The following is a 21,679-nucleotide window of genomic DNA, read 5'->3' as shown; positions in this document are numbered from 1 at the left end:
GCGCCGTGGATCACACAGGCAGAAACATCTGCACACACAAACAACCAGCCCACCAGTAAGCGCAAACACGAGCACTCGTGACACACCTGCCTCTTCATCTCAAGACGATATGAGAAGAAAAAAAAAAGTTGATCAAGTCTTTTAACCCGGAAAATGAATGTGTTGCATGAGCTCATTCAATTAAATGTAGTTTCTAAAGGACATAATTAACTATCATCCTTTTTGAGTTTGAAGTAAACAGACTGGTGGAAACGATCTGCGCGTCTCTGCTTCATCCCAGAGTAATGAGACAGGACTTACAATGAAGGCCAGTACTGAATTATGGTTCTGTACATACAAATTAGCCCCCAGGGCGTTTACCCATGACATAGTGGTCAGATAGTGGCCGTGCTTTTAATTCCTTAACTTACATTTTAAAGCTGGAAAACTTGTATTTCTTTAGAAAACTACGATTTGGAAAACAAAAAAAAAAAAAAAAAAAAAAAACCGAAGTTCAAAATTGTAACACTAATAAAGCTTAAGTTATAGCCTACTGTTATAGCCTACTGTTAGTCTAATTTGTATTTCAGAATGTCAAACTTTTCTCTTGTATAAGAGAAAATAGTTTTTTCTGAAGTAAAAAGGTAAAATCTTAATTTGCATGTTAACTTGTAACTAACAGAATGTGATAAAAGTGAACAGAAAGTCAAAGTTTAAACATTTTGTTTCACTGACATTGTAAACTTCAAGCCCCACTGACATTACTGACATTGCACGTATTTTCTCTTCATCCTAAACTCAAAACTCAATGTTTCCGATTAATGCATTGGATTTCACTTTATTTAAAAGCCAAATAATGAATAATATCTACTTTCCTGATTAAGAAGCGTGAAGGGAGAGGATTTGCAAACACAACTGCATGTGCAGCTGCTGCGTCTGCCTCAGCGAGCTGCCTCTACTCTGTAGATGCGCCTCTCTCCGTCCGCCTGATTGATCACCTGCCATGCAAACGTGAGACTGTGTCACATGGCTGAAATTATGAGCCCCAATGCCGCATCTGATTTACATAATTAACAAAGTGCGGTCTCGGTGACCCACAGGCTCCGAAATAGATTCAGTACCATAGAGAAAAGTAGACCTACAGGAGGCACAGACACGATCGTACCTCACTTTGATTTGCATCAGCGCACAATTTGAGTTTATGTAAGGTGAGTCAAAAAATGATAATGGCACAATCTGAGCATGGAAATGAATCAGATAGCCTGACGTCGTTTGATCGACGGCTGTTATTCCTCAAGGTTTTCTGATTCGGGACCCATGTCAGGCACGTATCTGGCAAGTTTGCCTTTAAGAACTCATCCATCCATGTCACAGAGTCGTGACGACACAGACTTCTATCTAGAGAAATGAAAATCTATTTTTGAAACACTCCTCGCTGCCTCCCCAATTTTGCTTTTAAGGATGAATTAGCGGATAAAGTAAGAGTGCATCAATTTTCTGGGGGCGACATGTGTGCGTGTGTGTGTTTCTAATTAGGGGAAGCTGGGTGTGTGAATGTGGTAGGTAGCAGCTACTTCCTTGCCAATTACTCCATTTCTTTAGAGCCCCCCACCCCCCAAAAAAGAAAAGATTTTCTTGGCTGTTTTGTATCAAAGTATTTATCCTTGTGTATCCTCAGCTGGAGGATGACTGAGTCATAGCAGGGAAGGAGGCAGAGGCACATGATGAGTATGGGCGAGGAGAAGGCAGCAGATGTGGGTAGCAGAGGGTGGAGGAGGTGGTGGTGGAGGGATTAGTGAATGAAAAAGAAGTTATGAATGGTGGATACTATGAACCCATTTTAATGCCTGGCTTTCATCGGGCACAGGAACAGAACATATGTCTACAAAGGAACATAAATACCTCCCAAATGATTATAGCTCCTGTCACAGACTGTGCCGGTGTGCTTGGGATGTGTTTTAATTTCAAGCTTTCCACCTTATTGGCATTTAATAATCATAAATGTTGAATTACTGGCGAGTTGCTGAACGACTCTGCTGAGTGACAGAAAGAAATTAACTTTCAGGAATACGATCAAGGGAGTCGAGGGGAAATAAATTGGCCAGCAGTCATAATTATCTTAATGCACACTTCAAACGGACTAACGTGTTTTATCTCTTAACCCGTTAGGACCTAATGCAACACATGGCTCTGCCTGTTCAAGTAGAGGCTGTGTCAGGTTTTAACGAGTTAACCCCACACCGTGCCTGTCAGGCGCTAAAGGATGAAGGAATATTAAGTGTTTTGTGTTTGATCTGCTCAAACTGAGAGTTTGGTCAGACATAAGGCACCGGTCAGAGACAAAGACAGAGACGGAGACAGGGAGGAAGGCATATGTGTGGATGATGCACTTTTATTATCTCTGAGTCTGAAAATGTTTGCTGAGGATGGACGGGTGGGCATGCCATTAGGAAAATTGATGCGCCTGCAGCTGTGTGTGCGCACATGCACTGCCATGTAAAAATATGCGTGCACTCCAGCTCTGACATCACTGCTGCCGTCACTGCAGCCACCTCTCAGTGACTCCCTTGTGGCTGAAGGCCTGACAACCTCCCACGCTCTCCCCATCAACTCCCCTGCTCCTGCTCCTGCTCCTGCTCCTCCTGCCTGGCTTTGCCCCCCCCAGAGCTCTCCCACTCATTGTTGTTCCTTTGTGAGCTCTAAATTTCTCATCCATCTGTCTTTCTGTCCACTTTCCCTCTCTCTTTTCCATCTCTCACCCACCTCCTTTTTCTCTTTGCTTGTTTTCATCTCACTCCCCCTCATTTGGTGTGTGGGTCTTCCCTGTCTTCCGTCATGCTCTCTGCGCCCCCACAGTGCTCCCTGTCTTTGTCTCTATGGAAACCCCGAGTGGACGAGAGTGGCTCAGAGGTCTGCGAGACACTGATACAGACCCCACTAGATCACATGCTCTCTTCCCTACCCAGGCAGGAGTGTGTAGGCAACCTTTTAAACGGCAGTGCAAGCCAATACTAAATGGAAGGTGCAAGGCAATAACTCCTAGCTCATGTCCCCTCGTGCATGACCTATGATTGGTGTGAAGTGGGCGGGAAGGATGAAAGTGGCAAGAGACCAAGGAGGAAGCTTTATTGTTTAATTATACTGTAGGTCTCCTCAATTATAAGGTGGAGAACGGGACCACCTGATGCTGCCTCTGCATCCGAAGCATTCACTCTCCCTCACGCACGCATACGAATCCTTTCCCTCTTTTTCTTTCTCTCTCTCACACCCAGCGAGCCATATTCTCCTCACATTTACACATTGTTGAGCCTGCTGTGTTGCGTAGCCTGTGCGTCATCTGAATCCAAACACATCTGAAGGACAGGTGATTTGTGATAAGATGCCTGACCCAGACAGAATTTCACAGCTTTGCCTCGCTCTCCTGGGCACCGGTGTAATTTGACAGTCGTGCTTAAGTGGATCATGGCAGAGCGCGCAATCATGGGTAGGATGTGTAAGCTGTGCAGCGTGTCACTTTTGGAAATAGCGCAGTGGGAGGAGTATCAATTTCCAATCCAGTAAAAGATAAGAAAAAAGTATTTTTTTCTCTTTAAAGTCATAGTTTGGCTTTTTTGGGGGGAAATAATGAGTTTCTTCCACATCTGAAGTTTTATTGAGTTTATCCTTTATTTTATCAAAATGTACATGGATAAACAACAACAAAAGACTACATTAAAGAGGACATCAAAACGGGCAGCAGTAACAGGGGTTAAACAACTGAACACACACCCAGCCCCACCCCACGCTAACCCTCCCCCCCAACTTTAACACCCACAGTGCAGTGAGAAAAAGACACGCCGATGATGTCTCACATTTAGGCACTTGATTTCCCTACTTAACCATCTTTGGTCATAGTTGCTGTTGCACGACTTTAAACAGATTATCTGAAGTTGTTTCAAGTTGGTTCTGGCGCGAATCAGAGAGGAATCCTATAAGTTGAAGTCTGTCTGTTTAGACATATCTGCATCTACCTTGTTTAGAGATGACCCAAAGATGCTTGGAACCTGACCGCCTCCACAGAGTAAACGTTAGCATCAAAGAAAGTAACACCAGATGTTACAATACTTCACATGATTACAGAAATGACTACACAAGGGAAAGGAACCAAACACTACATTTGAACACAATTTACCTGAAAACAATGCATTGCATTTGCACACAATATACTGTAACCAATATACTGTACAGTCTACACCAAAGGCATTGTTGTTGATATTCTTCATTAGGAACTAACCCAACAGTTTAATCCTGGAAACTCGTGCAAAAATAGATCCATTTCTAATAAATTAAAAGCATTTGCTTTGACTTTAAATGAGATCTATTTAGTCACTCATGCATTGTCTAACTTTGTGTGCATGAAGTATTCCATGTTTAGTTGTGTGTGTGTGTGTGTCTGTGTGTGTTTTTGAAAAATACTGCACACGCAGATAGACTCGTCCCTCCCTGTATTTTTTCAGAATACAACCACTTTCAAGAGGAATAACAAAGTTACATGAAACTGCTTGAGAAGCATAGTATTCACACAGTATTTGGCAGTGAGAAAACAGTCCTAACGTATCCATGCACAACATCAACCACAGGCAAGGTCCACATTCTGAACAAACCCAATAAGAACAACACAGTAAGAACATGGAAAGAGTATACAAGAATTTAAGAACCTGGAAGTTCATTTTCATGTGTGTGTGTGTGTGTGTGTGTGTGTGTGTGTGTGTGTGTGTGTGTGTGTGTGTGTGTGTGTGTGTGTGTGTGTGTGAATGTCAACAGCACAACTGGTTTCCCAGGGAGACCAAAGAGCTATGACTCATGAAGTGCATACAGCATTTTTCTGGAATTTGAACAATATTGGAAGAATTATTATTTTCCCACAAAGCCCAGATAATTATATATAATCGTATTAGAACCTTATAGACTCCGGGGGTTTTATGTAAAAACCCACTCAATCCCTCCCCTACAGGTCTATTATAGACCAAACAGTTAATCCCTGCATTATAGTTTCCATTCTCCAGCTCTTCCCTCGTGGTAAGAACAATCTTCTTGCTCAATCGTGTGTTTTGTGTACGTGCATGCGCATGGGGGTGTCAGACTAGTCCAGTCTGTGGGTGCAGGTGTAAAGGGTAAGGTTGGTATAACAGAGTTGATCCTCCTTGGGGTAAGTAGTAGCTGCAGTAGCTGGGTTCTGCCAGATAGGGGGCGCTGTGCTCAGCGAGGTACGGGGCAGGCTGGTAGAAGCATGTCACATGGTCTGTGTTGGGAATGATGTTCTGCTCTCCAAGAACCTTCAGTGCCAACACAGTGATCATGTTGAGTGTTTGACGGCGCTCATGTCCCATCAGACACACTGTGCTGTCATCTATCACGCGACGCAGCGTCATCAGGTACTGGTACTTGCTCCTCTCCTCGCCAATGAAGTGGTTCTTCAAGTACGACAGGATCTTCCTCTGCTGCTCCTGAACGTCAGGGAAATCGATGAAAAAGCGTGAGCACATGTAGCGCTCAAGTGTCTTTATCTGAGTCTCGCTGGCCGGCCGGTAGTCCCTAACCAACAGGTTGCTGTACTTCAACAAGCCCCCACCTCGGATCTCCTCAGGATTTCTAGTAGCGATCAGACGATAACGAAGGTGGTCCATCGCCGCCTCAAAGTCACCATACATGCTCTCTGCCAGGACCTCAACAGCAGGGACTGAGTCTAGTGGTTGGGGAGTGTTGCACTCCCCAGACATGTATGTGGTTACCTTAGGGGGCTCTTTTTTCTCAGGCACAGAGTTGGATGGCTCAGTGGCTTTCGGAGGGTCAGTTTCCCCTAAGTCTCCAGATGGGCAGTGAGGCAACACATGGGAGGTGGAGCTTGGAATTGTGATTGGAAAAGAGACAGGCTTGTCAACCTGAGGCAATGATGAGATATACTCGTGTTCCTTTTTATCTTCCAGGTCCAACTGAGGGACTCCTGCATGAGGGGAGGGCTGTTGAACCTGTTCATTATCCTCAGCACTGAGTATCAAAGACTCCATGTCTGCAGTTAGCTGCGGTGCACGGTCCTCCAACTCCACAGGTGGAGTAAGGCAGAGCAGGGGAGGGCTGAGGCAGGGGGAAGGTGGAGTGATACAGACTGGAGGAGGGCTAAGGTTGAGCATAGGGGTGAGGTAAGGAGGTGAGCTCAGAGAGGATGAGGTCGGGCTGAAACTCAGAGGGGGAGAACTAAAGCTGGTAGCTGGACTCATGGGGCTTAGCATTGGAGAAGGCGGTGTTAGACATGGAGGAGGGCTAGGGCTGGGGGGTGAGGGGGTGAGGCACGGAGGGGAGAGATTTAACACAGGAGGGGTGACACAGAGGGAAGAGGTGGGGGAACTTGGTGCATTATCTCGTGGACTGATGTTTGGGTGATTAAGGTTAATGTTTTTGATCTGCTCTTCTGTTACAGTATCACCATCAGTGGTGTTTACAGGTTCTTCCCTGTTGGAGCTATTCGTATCAGGCTGTGAAACTGGGGTTGTCTCTGCACCGAGAGGTTCTGACTGTTTGAGTTCAGAGAAAATGTCTCTGGTGGAGGACTGGCTTGGCTCATCAAAAACATCTGTGTTTAGCGTCTCTTTTGGAGTTGTTTCGCATGAGCCCTTCATGATTTTCTGTGACGAAGCTGTCTCCAGGGGTAAAGCCAACATGGGATCCCTAGCTGGGGTGGAGATTATGTCAGGGGCTGGATCAGGAGCGGACGTAGCGTCGGGGTTGGAAGATAGTTTAATGGAAGGATTAGGATCCAGCGAAGGAATTGTCCTATCAGTTATAATAGTTGCTGGGATAGTTGTTGGGTCTGAACTGGGATGTGCCGGGTTTGGGTCAAAGGCGGTATCGGATTCAGGCTCGGGGATAGGGTTAAAATCTACACACGGTGGAGGAAGTAGTTCGCTTTCTGATAATGGGTAAGGGTTGGAATTGGGTGCAACCTTTCGGCACATTCTACGAGGGGGTTTGGGAGACGAGTGTTTGAGCACCACCATGTGAGACAGTCTTTCTGAGACCTTACCAGAGGGAGGGGAAGAGGTCTTTTTATCACAAATAAGGCTAGGTGGTGCAGGTAAAATATCCTGAGTATCTGTAGGGCTGATGGCATCAAGTGAGTTAGCGCTTTTCTCTGAGTTATCTGAGTGTTGTGTGCTGTGGCTCTCCTGTGTATCCTCTTTGTCAGCAGATTGTGTGTTGCCAAGTGTAAGTGTGGAAGAGGTGGAGCAGGAACAATCAATACTCTGTGTGTCTTCTACATGTTTTTCCTCCAAGGCTGAAATCTGTTCTGTGATTTCACTCAGTTCGGGGACATTTTCCCTCTTTGCTTCGACATCCTCACTGTTCTCTGTTTCTGCTTCTCTTTCATCCTCTAACTGTGTCTCTGTCTTTGTAGATGAAGATGTGCTAGAGTCTGGAGGAGACACAAGTGGAGTTTTATCTGCCTCATTGCTTCTCTGATCCTCTCTCAAACTCTCAGATAAGTTTGTTTTATCAGGTTGCTCCTCTGCTAGGATTAGACACTCTGCCTGGGCTTTTTTGGGGGCGTTGAGCGTATCAGAATGTCCCATCTGCCCTGTGAGTTCTCTCTGTTCGCCAGGCACATTTGCGTGGCTTGTCAGTTCTCCTTGGACAGAGAGTTCCTTATCATTTAAATGTGCTGGTTGTTGGCTGTCACAGAGCTTTAATTGGTCTGACTGGTCTACCTTTATTGAGGGTTCAGTCTCATCTAAGAGATCCGGCTCGTGTCTGAGTTCAGCCAGAGCTGGGGCTTCAGCTTCCCCAGAGGCTTGTTTCTTTTCTGATGAAAGGTGCGGAGATGTCTGATTGGTCTCGTTTAGCTTTTCTTTCTTCTCAGAGACTTCTTCCATCCCTACAGATGGTGCTTCATTTTTCTCTGTTGTGAGTTTTGTCTGGCTTGAATCTTCAGCTTCTTGTGAAAACTCTGTCTGAGACTCCTTTTCGTGAACTTCATCCCTCTGTTGTGTCCGGCTGACCTGAACCTTTTCTTCCTTCGATAAGTCTCTGCTGGGGGACTTCTCTGTTTCCCGAGGAGTCGTGTGACTAAGCGCAAAAGAGGAGTCTTTTTTCTGACCATCCTTGGGCTGGTCCTTGAGGTTCATTTTGTGCTGTGAGTCTTGCTGCATGTAGGACTCCAGGAGAGGATCCAGAATGATCTGGAAGGAGTCCACGCTGAACTCAAACTGCCGCCTGAGTGTGCTCACAAACTTGAGCTCCAGGTTCTTGCCACTGTTGTTTAACAGGGAGATGAGGCTCCAGCGGTCATGTTCGTTGAAGACTTTGACCATTTTCTGGACATAGGCCTCCTTCATTGTGGCGCTGCTGATGCGCTCTCTGTTGACTCCCACGGGGAGACACTCGAGCAGGCAGCCCAGCACTGACTCTTTGATCACCTGTGGGGGACAAGAGGTCAATAACGTGACAGCTACAATTAACAAGAGTACACTTTTATTTGTATCATCAAACTGAATATTGTCATATTACTTTGGCTCAGCACTCCTGGTGAGTGTGTTACATTGTTAAAAGCACCATTAGCCTTATAATAAGATGTCCTGCAACTGCATGGTGGTTAAGGCTATACCAGGGGTCGGCAACCCGCGGCTCCAGAGCCGCATGCGGCTCTTTAGTGCCGCCCTAGTGGCTCCTGGAGCTTTTTAAAAGATGTTTGACCTTTTTTTTCTTTTTCCTTTTTTTCTTCTTTTTTTCTTTTTTCCTCTTTTTTCTTACTTTTTCCTTTCCTTTTTAATCTCGATATTTCAACTTTTTTCTCAACATTTCGACTTTTGTCTCAACATTTCGACTTTTTTCTCGAACTTTCGACTTTTTCTCGACATTTTGACTTTTTTCTCGACATTTTCAACTTTTTTCTCGACATTTTGACTTTTGTCTCAAGATTGTACTTCAACATTAACTTGACATTTCGACTTTTTTTTCGAAATTTCGACTTTTTCTGGACATTTTGACTTTTTTCTCGAAGTGCATAATGAAAAAAAAATCTTCCCCCAGTTATAACTAATATAGAAACATGCAGCATGTGTTGCCTTCATTCTAAGGCTTATACAAGACTTTTCATGTTTTGCGGCTCCAGACATATTTGTTTTTTGTGTTTTTGGTCCAATATGGCTCTTTCAACATTTTGGGTTGCCGACCTCGGGGCTATACAGTAATATTATCATATATAAATATAGCACCAAAAAGTAACTATTCTCATCCCAGACATCTTAAATTTTTAATGCCATTTTAGTGCAGCGGCCAGTGTGGACAGATATATATGATTTGTCATCTTGGGAAGCTTCGTGTTGTATATTTCTATGAATTTAAACCTCCGTTGGCTCCTCTAAGCATCTCTAAGCAGCTGTGTCCTTGTGCGGTGTGAATCCGGGGCTCACAGTGTGAGTCAAGAAATACAACTTCATCTGCTGTTTCATTCACAGCAGTCATGTTCTGTGGAACATACGAACACACCACACGTCTGTATTCTTCCACTCAGCCCCTTTTTTCTCTGTTAATGGCTTTTCCCAGAAGATCTGTGACCTCAGTCACTTGTCATTTTGTGACACATGTGAGACGGATAGCTGAATGACATGTGGATGGAAAGGTCAGGAGGAAAAATACTGTGTTATAACAGAAATAAATAGCTGTCATCTGTCTTGGATGTTGTTTACAATTGTACTGTAACTGAAATGTGAGATTTGAGGCAGTTTTCTTCTATGAACTGCTAAGCTGAGTGAGCTGGTGACCTCTTGTTCAAAATCTCTTAACGCCCTCAGGATGTTGATAACGTGTGTTTTAAAAATGGGTTTCCTTTAAGTGTTAAGTCTTAGCTCTACTAGTTGAAAAGAGTGAAGTAAAAAGTAGAACATTTACAGACGTCTTCAACATGTATGTGATACATGTACTGGAGTCATGTCTGATGTGTTCAGTTGTCAAGAGGACCAGGAAGTCTTTGAAGAAGTGGAGTAAAAATTTGACGGTGGGCTGTAAAGTCACAAGAATTTACAGAAATTTGAAAAGGTGCTTCCTATGTTTCCTAATATCATAACAACATCTCAAATGCCATTAGTCAGATTGCATAGTTTGACCCACCCTAATAAATAAAATACAAATTTAAACCTTAAACTGGGTGTTCTTCACAGGTTATTTGCATCTGGTTGAAATGCCTGATAGTCTAACGGCCCTCACACCCTGACGGTAACTGATTTCCAGCAAACCACATCAAATATTGGAGGAATACCTACTTTGACTGTGGCATGCCTGGTTTTAGGAATAATAGCTTTGATTGAATGTTATAAACAACTAATACGACAATCGTACATTTCCGGTCTACATTTTATTTTACTGTTTATACTTTTTATTGTTTATACATTTCATTAAATTTTATCTCTTATATATTTGTTTTTATATTTGTATTGTGTTGCACCAATCCCCATAACAAATTCCTCGTGTGAAAACTTGGCAATAAACCCTTTTCTGATTCTGATTCTGATTCTGATCCACAGTTACTTTTTTGGGGTAATAATAATAGTATAAAAACTGCACCTGGAACTCCTCTTGACTGGGCAGCTCCACTCCGAAGATGACGTCCAGGTCCTTGTAGCTCGTTCCGTTGTCTCGGACAAGGACATGGCTGGCCGTGGAGCCGTTCAGACGGACGTCTCTAACTACGATCCCCTGGTTCTGAAGCTTCGCTCGCACCGCTATGATGATGTCACGGGGACGCAGCTCCAGCGTGGGAAAGTTCCCACGGCCATGGATTGGAACCACCTCAGAAAGAACTTGATGAAGAACTTCCACCTGCTCAGAGCTCAAACTGTGAAACCTCTGACTGGATTTCTTTTCAGACATGCTGCTGCCCTGGAGATGGATTGAGGATGACAATAAGAGTTTATTATGACTCCTCATAAAAAAGAAAAAGTGCTACATGTTTAACTCTCTAGGGCTCGCTGTGTATCATACAAGCATCCTCAGCGCTCGCTCAGGCGTGCAGGCACGCGCCCTGCCAGCACGCGCCCTGCCAGCCCGCTGTCTCCCAGTGCCAGCTTGGTTAACAGCCTTTCCACAATGCTAATATTTCTGCCTTGTTGATGAGCTGACACATGGATTAACCACAGACATGTGCTTAGAATGAAAATGCATCCACTGTCCAAGTACAAAATAGTGTTTCATTATTTATTTCATTATTTAATATCACAATGGCAGGATCAGGATCTAGTTGATAAAAACATACTTCTGCTCATTCAAGATGTTTTAATTAAGATAAATGTAATAGATGTAAAGCCACACTCAAGGTTTGTTTATTAGACAGTTTTTTCTGGTTTTTTTTCACCAGAGGAGCAAGAGTTAAGCTGAATGAGTCATCACCGGGAGACTGCATTAATCCCACCAATGTCACTAATTAAAGATGCGCATCCGTTTTTTTTTTTCCCTTTCTTTTTTTGTCAGCATATGATGTGTCTACATTATAAACAATTACTCTCATACATTCATGGGATTGCAGGCATGCTTTAGTCGAACACCTCTTAACATGGTAAAACTAATTGGAACTAAGTGGATTTCAAAATCAGACAACTGATTTTTTTTGTCTTTAGTTTTACTTTCCCATGCATAATTCTCTTGGCAGTCATACACGGCACATTTGGAGCCATACTTTTTCAATGAGTCTTTACAAACTACATACATCATTTCAATGAGCCACGTAATCATTTCCTAACTAAATGCATCCTCAGAGGCTCTGTTACATGATTGAGTGTTTGAACATCCGTGCTTGTTGATGTGTTTCAGAGAGTGAGCGCTTAGGTTTTAGAGAGCAACTGTGGTTTATACCAGCCCATTATAATCTATTGTTTGCTCTAATCAATAGCTGTCACTCCGCACCACAGCTGAATAATGCTGATTGCTATGATATACCAATACTAGCAGGCTAAACACGGGGATACTAATGAGCAGTAATGGATGTTTTCTAGTATTGGTTTGAAATACCAGAAGGCTATAATCTCTGACATCCAGAAACAATCTATTCCAGGCAGTATTCAGATATAAACTCATCCATGTTACATGGATTTCAAAGAAACTCTAAAAAACAAACAAACTCAAAGACAACCCTACCTGTCCAGTTGAAAATAGTGGAGCATGCTTACCAAAAACAAAGAAGTTGTTTCACAATACAAAGCTGCTAAAGAGAGCTGTGGGCAAGACATCTGAATCCGGCTTTAACAATCCCAAGTTGCAAAGTAACATGCATCCGGAGGTTATAACTACAGCTCCAGGTAACGACTCTGATCATATTCACAATGAAACAATATGCTGAGGAGACAAAGAGCCACTGCAGGCAATGTTTTACAGCTGGCCCCTATTTTTCCCCCTCCCCTTTCGCACTCTTCTGCAAACTTGCAGGCTGAGTGACTCATCCCAGCGTGTTGGCTCAGCTCGGTTATAATCTATGGCCACTGAAAAGCCTAACACAATCTGAGGCTCATGCACTCAACTCCATGCAAAACATACACAAATAAGGGTTAGTGTACACAATCTGTACTGTGCATATATATATATATATATATATATATATATATGTATATATATATATATATATATATATATATATATATATATATATATATATATATAGACTATGCAGAAAACTACATTCAGCTGAAGTGGGCTCTGTCTATTGATATTTTTTCTATTATGGTAAGTCTTTTTTTAAACTTCTCTATAAGTAGGCATGCCATTGGTGGCAAGAAGTTAGTATTTGTTGTGTAACAATACTTCTAAATTATTCACAGAATCAAGAGTGCTAAAACAAACGTGCTCCCAATGGCAGGTGGATGTTAAGGTTCAGAATAACATACAATTACACAGTCCATCATTACTCAGAATTGACTAGAAAAGAGCTGGACTCCTGCTGTGTTTTAGGCTGCTTTTCTTCCCTCTAATCACCCAATCTCACACTTTAAGTACACCTGAGATGCCAGGTGGAGGCAATTAGCAGCAATTAAGAGGCTGGCAGGATAACGGGCAGTAGCAGGAGAAACTTCCCAGAGGTGAGGGTTCTTACCTGTTGCTGTGGCATTTGAGGGAGCGACCTGCTCCTGGCTTTGTCAGCGGAACTGGACCTTGATATCCTCCGCTAAAGAGAGGTGTGGGAAGAGTTGGTCCCGTGTTGAAGGAAGATGAGTTCCTCTCTATCCACGTGTGTGAGACCCGGTGCTGATGCGACTCCGCTCCGTGTGAGGCAAACAACGCAGCCTGAGCTCGCTCTCATCCGGGCGCTGTCCAGGAGCGTGGTGCTGAAATGAAGAGTGAAACGAGTCCTCACGCTCTTGTTTTCTCCCCCGGCTGCCCGGAGCGTAACGCAGTTTCCATAGCGACCTGCCGTCACTCACTTATGACTTGTGTGTGTGTGTGTGTGTGTGTGTGTGTGTGTCTCTGTGTGTGTGTGTGTGTGTGTGTGTGTGTGTGTGTGTGTGTGTGTGTGTGTGCGCGAGTGTGTGTGTGTGTGTGTTTGTATTTGGAGGGGTGTGTGTGTGTTTGGAGGGGTGTGTGTGTGTGCGTGTGTGCGTGTGTTTGTGTGTGTGTGTTTGGAGGGGGGTGTGTGTGTGTGCGTGTGTGCGTGTGTTTGTGTGTGTGTGTTTGGAGGGGTGTGTGTGTGTGTGTGTGTTTGGAGGGGTGTGTGTGTGTGTGTGTGTGTGTTTGTGTGTGTTTGGAGGGGGGTGCAAGTGTGTGTGTGTGTGTGTGTGTGTGTGTGTGTGTGTGTGTGTGTGTGTGTGTGTGTGTGCTCACAACAACGATGGTGGTGAGAAAGAGGGCGTTTACAAGTGCCAGGGATAATTCGTCACAAACCCCAGTAATTTATTTATTTTATCTTAATTTAGTTTTCATAACTTTAGAATTAAAAGCTGTTTCAATCTGTACTATACACTAACACACTGACTCCACTCTGTCTCCAGAGGATAGCTCAAGTTTTTCATAAAACTGAAGGCTGATTTATGGTTCCGCGTTACACCAACGCAGAGCCTACGCCGTACCCTACGTCGATGTAACGCAGAACCATAATTCATGCTTGAGTTTTCATAACCAGCTGACCATATTCTGTCGTTTCTCGGAATATTTTGACTTCCCATCCACTTCAGCCCCCCATCACGGAAACATCATCACATCTGATGCCGTGTGTGTGTGTGTGTGTACGGTGTCCGGCAGAGCCGGTATGAGTCATCCATCTGCTCCTCCCGCAGACTCGCTGCTCACACACACTGGGACCTTTTTCTATCTGGGCGATGATCCCTTTCCCCCCTCCTCCTACTGCTATTGTCCCTTCTTTTAACACACACAATAACAACAACAAATCACTGTTTCTTTTTCCAACTGTGGTGGCAGCGACTGATGTCTAAAAAAAGTGAGAAAGACCAGCAGCAACACACACACCTAACCGCACCGAATGGCTTTCTTTGTAGAAAAGGTCAATTTACTCCCTCACAAGAGAACCACAGGTGACGTCACTAGACGTGTACTACAGCCTGCCGATACCGGGCACGCACTATTTATAGCCGGGATGGGGCTTGTCTGCTTCGGACACGCGCGCCCGTTAACTCCTCCGGCAGCCGTGACGTCGAAAGCGCGAGCACATCACGATAAATCGTGATCATGTGTGACGACGGTTAAAAGTATGCCAGAGGTACCAGCGAATGAGGATAGTTTCCGTTTCAAAGTGATTCATAGAGCACGGCTCTTGTCAGTTTCAGGTTATTTATGCATCATCCAAAAAAAGCACAATAAATAAAGCGTATCAGGCATGGTTTAATGTTTGGTGGTAAATTATTTATGCATAAGACAGAGTAGTCATCGCAAAATACTTGCCTCGACATTCTGCGCATGCGTGCTCTAGAAAAGCACTTTTTAAATATTTTTTTTTAATTTACTCGGTAAGTAACACTTTGTTTACATGTTAAAAACAAACCAAATAACAAATAAATAAAAATAATAAAACAACCACAACACAGTTTGACACCGAGACGTAGTACTGAAGTCAAGCGAAGGCGGAAGTACGCACAACCGAAGCCTCTTGCCTCTACGCTCTTCGCTCTCTGGCGAAAACATCACATCAAATGATTGTGGACAATTAGTGATTGGCTTATTGACGAGTTGATTTTACTTTGTATTTATTATTTTTGTCTGAAAACCACATTTGTCGCAGAAAAAGCCTCCCGCCCTGTGTGAAATGGAGAGTATCCTTTGCCGTGTGCTGCGGGAGCGGTCGCCCGGCAGCGATGCCTGGTTACAGCTCGGGGCTGCGCTCTCATCTCCGCTCGATAAAAGAAAAAACAACGACAGCTGTCCGCCTCGCCTCGCACATTTAATGACCCTGGTTAATCTTTCACCTGTTTCGGAAAACACCTTTGTTTCCCCATCCTCCCTTGACACAGGTTCAATCAACTAAATATCTCAGGGTACATCAGTGTGTCCCTTACATTTTAACTTGTGTTACCAACACTGATATAAACTGTCCCTTGACTACTTTGACCAGCACACCTGTTCAACCTTAAATTTGCTGCAAAGGAGCTACAGCACAACTGTAAGAAGTGTGATAAAGATGAAAAGGCAGAGAAAGCCAAAGTGAAGCAGGTTTGTTAATAAACTGGTCTCAGGGGTGCAGATCTATGTCAGGATTGGGGGGGACACCAACGTGATTTTAATTTTTAGGTTTTTGCCAATATGCAACTCATACCATGCCATAAATTGGTAAAGGCTCGCCAAAAAATACTGCACAGGGAATCATTTATTGTGCTACCTTTCTTGTTTATTTGTCCTAAACAGTCACTGCTTACTTAACTGTTATTCCTAAATCATAATTTTAAGGGTTTTGGGCATGTAGTGTCTACTCATCTCAAATTCTTCTCACAATCTTCCTTTTATCCTATGGGACTACTTTATGCACGATCAATTGATATATGGATGAAATATGGAGCCTTAAACAAGTTGTTTAAACTAACTGATCATCTTTTAACACAGTTATGGTGGTAAACAGTTCTAAAAAAAAAAAGGACTCATTGCTACATCCACTGTGCGTTTTGAGGTGTACAGAATACACCTCAAAACGCACAGTGGATGTATTATTTTTTTAGAAATATATTTTTAATAAATATTCTACATACTCAACCTTTAAGGCTGAAAATACATTTGTTCAATTTTGAATAATTTAGGGTATTTTTATTGGGGGGGACAATTCATGTTTTTCAGTATGTCCCCCCCGTCCCCCCCGGGATCTGCACCCATGACTGGTCTTATCGTCTGCACAAGGCTACAGTGATTCAGTCATGTGCACCTGTCCTTCTGTTTCAGGCCCTGCAGAAGGGCAGCCTGGAGGCGGCCAGGATCCACGCTGAGAATGCCATCCGTCTGAAGCATCAGTCCCTTAACTTCTTGAAGATGAGTGCTCGGGTGGATGCTGTGGCCTCTCGGGTCCAGACTGCTGTCACTATGAACCAGGTCATGTCCAACCCTGACCCTACGGGCAGTTTACTCAACCACAGTACTTCTTTATAGATTTTCCACACTTGGACTGTGATGGTAGAAAGATGTTTTGTCTTGACGGAAAGAGGATGGAATCGGTGCCATATAATTGCACTTGTACAACTTGGATAAAGGCATGAGTCTCCTCATACCGTATACCGTTTTGAAAACTAATTCTGATTTGAGAAAAAGACCTACATTACACAACCACTTCAGAATTAGCAGAATGGGCTAAAATTAGAAAATTTCATTAGATATGTGACAAACCATATGTTTTATTTTTCTGATCTTTTTTTTCCCCTGACAAAAAAAGATGATTTCAAATCATTTTGTTGAAGTTTTCAGTAGGCCAGAATGGGGCAATTTATCAAAAATTAATTGAATTGGGATTCAGAGGATATAACCATGGCCCTTATTACTTTTCTTTAATTCTGTTTTCACATTAAACTTGTGTACATATACACTCCTCTTATTTTTGAAATCGAAAACATTTTTAGAAAAGTATCCCAGTTTTAATAGTTGAGCATATTTACAGCAAAAGCCTTGTATGTTCTCGATGAGGGAAAAAATAAAACTAAACTTAAATAATTGCTCATTATTCCTAATTGAGAATAAAGAGCTCAGTTAATCATGGTATCAGTTTCAGCTTATACCAGGAAAGATACCTTTTCATAGAACAAAACTTAATAAAAGTCTTCAGAACTGATGGGAGAGTTGGAGCTTGTATCGTGGAAAACCAGCTCTGAGTGCATCTGTCTGTCTTATTAGACGTTAAAACAATGGTATTCATAATATCATTATTCTCCATAGTTTATTCAAGTAAGGCTTGGTTCATTTTCCCAAGATTAATCATTAATCCTTGGCCTATTGGGGTGTATTTAAGAATCAGACTTGGATATAACAAAGGCACTCGTTTAAAGAGTTAAAGTGACACCTAGTGGACATATATGGATACAGCTTGTCAAACTTTACCATGCCATTTAAATTTGAACTCATGTGTCCATATTTTATTATTATTATTATTATTATTATTATTATTATTATTATTATTATTATTATTATTATTATTATTATTATTATTATTATTATTAATAATAATAATAATAATAATAATAATTAATGACCATGAAAAGATTAAAGTGGTCTCAACAATGTATTTAATGTAAATTATTCCCAGGTCTTAAAATCCATGACTGGAGTGGTCAAGTCAATGGAAGCCACGCTGAAAAGCATGAACTTGGAGAAGGTACACACACAAAAGCAGTCATCCATATACAGTACACGACACATAACATCTATTTTCATGCATTTCTTTTTCTCCCCTCCTGTACCACGTTTTGTCCACAGATCTCTGGACTCATGGACAAGTTTGAAAGCCAGTTTGTGACCCTGGACATGCAGTCGGCTCAGACGGAAGGAGCAATGAGCAGCACCACCACTTTGATGACGCCTCAGGTATGAGAGCTGTTGAATTCAAGCCTGAAAAATGATTTCACTCTTCAAGAAACTATGCTGTAATCTTTATCTGGTTGTATCCCTAGAATGAAGTGGAGATGCTCTTACAAGAGATGGCTGATGAAGCAGGGTAAGATCTCTTCTCACACTGAGATGAATGACAAAAAGGATGAACTTTAGTGCATATGTACTCATGTAAACTTTTGTATAGATTACCTCCTCCAACCGCATCGTCCTCACCTTTGTCAGACTCTGAAAAGACAGCCTCAAAGTGGATTTTCAAGGTTATTGTGCACACTAACATAACCACACACATATCTTTGAATGACACACTTTCAAGGTTTCCTGAGACCCAAATACTGACCCAATGAGCCACACGTTTCTCCACAAAACGGACAGTAGCTAAGACGTACACAGATGCCAGGCGGCGAGGATGAGTATGCAAAAAATACACTTCCTGATTGGATAACTCACATCACATCACCTATTAAACTATTAAATATGCCCTTATAAAATTGCCAAGTGGAGGCAACTTCTGCAGACGTTGGTTGTCCCCTCTGTTTAATAACTTCTCTGAGACTCTGAGCTCATGCTAGACACCTGATGTGTGTGTATGTGGTAGTTGCTGTCTGTTTTGTGGCAAAATGTGCGGTTGATTAGGTGAGTAAGTATTTCTCAGAAATCCTCGAAAGAGTATAATTTAAAGATATGTGTGTAGTTGGTTTAGGGCAGTGGTCCTCAACCTTTTTTCAGTGATGTACCCCTGTGAAATATTTTTTCAGCCAAGTACCCCCTAACCAGCGCAAAGCACTTTTGGTTGTAAAAAAAGACCTAAAACAGAGCACTGTGCCATCAGTAACTGATTTATTAAAATTAAAAATATTGCTGCTATGCTTCAACCACGACTCCATCGTTGGTCCAAGTGATGACAGGTGAAGCCAGGTGATTGACAGGTTAGGTGGAACCATCCTGGTGTGGGGGAGACTGCGGTTTTAGGATAATAAGTTGAATAGCCTACTCCTGAAGATAAAATTCATTTTATGAAATTAGACTTATATTTTCCTCAATTATTTATGAAATATTTATTTTTAAAGGATTTTTGCATGGATGCTACTTTTTAAATATATGTATATTTTAAAAACTCACGTACCCCCTGGAGTGCCTTCACGTACCCCCAGGGGTACGCGTACCCCTATTTGAGAACCACTGGTGTAGGGTGTTCAACAATCTTGAGAATCCAGTTTGAACAAATAACAAAGGTTAGGAGGAGGATGCGGCCGGCGCAGTTAATCTATACAAAGGTTATATGATCACATGGTTACAATATGCATGTCTTCAAAAGCAGTAAAGTATACCTTTGTATTAAAAATACTCATGTCTTCATGGTACTGACTTAACAAAATCTAGGATTACAAAGTTTTCACTGTTTTAAAGTTTGCTTTGAAATACAAAAGCTTGTTAGTTTAACACAGTGATTTTAATGATTTTCATTTCTGAGATCCTAACTTATTTATTTATTTCTGTTCCATGGTTATTTGTCCTCATCTAAAAGACTGGATCTTAACCTGGAACTTCCTCCAGGTCAGACTTCCTTGCTGCCTTCAACTACTGCATCAGCCGAGCAGGTAACACGTCCACTCTGTTGAGCTGCTGAAATCCTGTACTAAGCATGAACGAGAAACTTCATTTTCAGGACTACAGCAGATTTCTCCTCAGGTCTCAGACACTCTGAGTGTAGTAAAAACAAACTATGATGCAACACAGCAGAAACGATGACTTTCTAGATACGTTGTAGGCATCAAATTAAGAACTAGCATGCAGTACATTTAACAGATTCAGTTCTTCCTACGTTTTTTTTTTCCTCTATCGGGCTTAAACTATTTGCAAGCTTTTGCATTCTGGTTTAACATAAATTTTTGTGTCCTGGGTTTCATGCAAGAGGCTTGTAGGAACATCACAGGTTGTGGTGGTGATGAGCGCTGCCTCTCTGACGAGACTTTTCCTAAGCCGACTTAAGACACTTACTAATCCTGCAAGGATTTACAGTGATTTCTGCCAGTTAACAGTTACTAATCTTTTAGTGAAAGAAAGACTTTGTGGAATTTGGAAACAGATTAATCTTGTAAACTCACAAAACTTAGCATTTCCTCTTTTAGCGTTAGCTCCTTTTTTTCTGTATTCTGGTTTTGGGAGACAAAGATTTTCACTGTGGAGGCCAGAATAACGAACATATCTGTGCTTGGGTTTACGTCTGCGTTTGACTGACTCCTTTGTCTTGTGGGCTGTGGTCAGGACGAGCTCTCCCAGAGGCTTTCCAGGCTGCGGGACCAAGAGTCCTAGAGACGCCGCAAGAGGAGAGGAGAGGAGACACGGGGAGAAAAAGTGCTAGATAAAAAGTGCAACGTGCCTTCAGGATACCTGTAAGAGAGTCCAGCAGCGCTTTCTAAAGGGTAAAGAGTACACGATGAGAAGAGTTAAAGAAGAAACATATTTATTATCTAATTGCATAATAAATATTTATTGACTGGCATTTATTTTTAAATGTAAATATATTGTTTCATGCATGACTAAGGATATGAGGTATCTGGTTATGTTACTTTTCTACTTTTCTTATCTCTTCTCCTGATGTAGCAAAAAGCCTTCAAATGCATTATTTGAAGTCCTTTTTCCCCTTTTTTTTCAACTAAAGAGGGCTTATAGTAAAACGTTTGCTCTTCTTGACTTTCTTCATAGAACATCAGCTGCTCTGAAGGCTCACGCACATGTACCTGCAGGAGCAGAACGCCATTAAAAAACAGTTTTGTGCATGTTGTTTGTCACATCTGTTTTAATTTTTGGGGGATATTTGCAATTGTGTTTTGGGTTGAAGTATGCACCTCACAACACTCGCTCCTTCCATCATCGTGCCCCTCCTCTTTCTCTCCTCCAACGGGGAACAGATGAGAGGTCAGAGGTTTCACCTGTAGAGGAAGTGGCCTTCTGCCGCTCGCATGCCAGTGCCTCATTACACACACACACACTCGCAGTTCCCCGGGTCCCAGGGGGTCGGCCCGTCTCAGCTGGGAGCCATTACAGGTGCTGTCCAAGCACGGAGATTTCTCCACATGTGCACACTGGCATCCCTGTAGCTGACGGGAGTTCTCCAGAGTGACGCCCAGCCACCTCTGACCCTTTTTTGTGTCCTTCCTAATCATCATCAGCACACACTTAACTGCATTCGCAATCATCATCAGTGCCCTCCAGATTGACACGAGCCTCCATTCAACCCGCTCCGGGACACTTTGATGAGCTCGTTGTCCGTGGCGTGTTTGAGCGCATGTACACTTATTCATGTTGAGGACAGGAAGAATTTGCAGCTGACCCCAGCGGTCCAGCAGCTGCCACTCATTCCTGTGTCGGGTTAAATGATTTGAAATTAAAATTCCACGTAACTTTCCTGTAATAACCACAGAATCTGTTTTGGGCATTTGGCTTTAAGCCTTGGTGGCTACGGCCTCATGTTTCAGCGTGATTAAAGCTGGGAGAAACTGCCATGCTCCATTTTTCTGTCCGCTGTGTTCATCCCTACATGTGCAGGAACACTTCCAGCAGACATGTGCAGATGTGCAGGCGGTAACTCATGTATGAACAATGCTCTGGGTGGACAGCAGTGTTAACATAAACATATCAGCTGTGCTTTGTT

At 42.7% G+C, this 21,679-nt stretch overlaps 2 protein-coding genes across 2 annotated transcripts; one reads left to right on the top strand and one right to left on the bottom strand.

The window, feature by feature from the left end:
- Positions 1 to 3,783: 3,783 nt before the first annotated feature.
- LOC133447205 (proteoglycan 4) lies at positions 3,784 to 13,319 on the bottom strand. Its single transcript, XM_061725746.1, has 3 exons — positions 13,091 to 13,319; positions 10,576 to 10,890; positions 3,784 to 8,429 (listed from the first exon to the last, which is right to left on the bottom strand). Exons 1-3 carry the CDS (start codon positions 13,103 to 13,105, stop codon positions 5,097 to 5,099), a joined length of 3,663 nt encoding a protein of 1,220 aa, XP_061581730.1. The 5' UTR covers positions 13,106 to 13,319; the 3' UTR covers positions 3,784 to 5,096.
- A 1,931-nt stretch (positions 13,320 to 15,250) lies between these two features.
- On the top strand, positions 15,251 to 20,426 carry LOC133447392 (charged multivesicular body protein 1b-like). Its single transcript, XM_061726064.1, has 8 exons — positions 15,251 to 15,365; positions 15,557 to 15,654; positions 16,372 to 16,518; positions 17,720 to 17,788; positions 17,890 to 17,997; positions 18,084 to 18,127; positions 19,550 to 19,622; positions 20,290 to 20,426. The coding sequence occupies exons 1-8, from the start codon at positions 15,251 to 15,253 to the stop codon at positions 20,335 to 20,337; spliced, it is 702 nt and encodes a 233-aa protein (XP_061582048.1). The 3' UTR covers positions 20,338 to 20,426.
- The last annotated feature ends 1,253 nt before the right edge of the window (positions 20,427 to 21,679 follow it).

Source organism: Cololabis saira, chromosome 7, assembly GCF_033807715.1.
Source record: "Cololabis saira isolate AMF1-May2022 chromosome 7, fColSai1.1, whole genome shotgun sequence".
NCBI lineage: Eukaryota > Metazoa > Chordata > Actinopteri > Beloniformes > Belonidae > Cololabis > Cololabis saira.
This window is presented reverse-complemented; position numbering and strand designations above follow the sequence as displayed.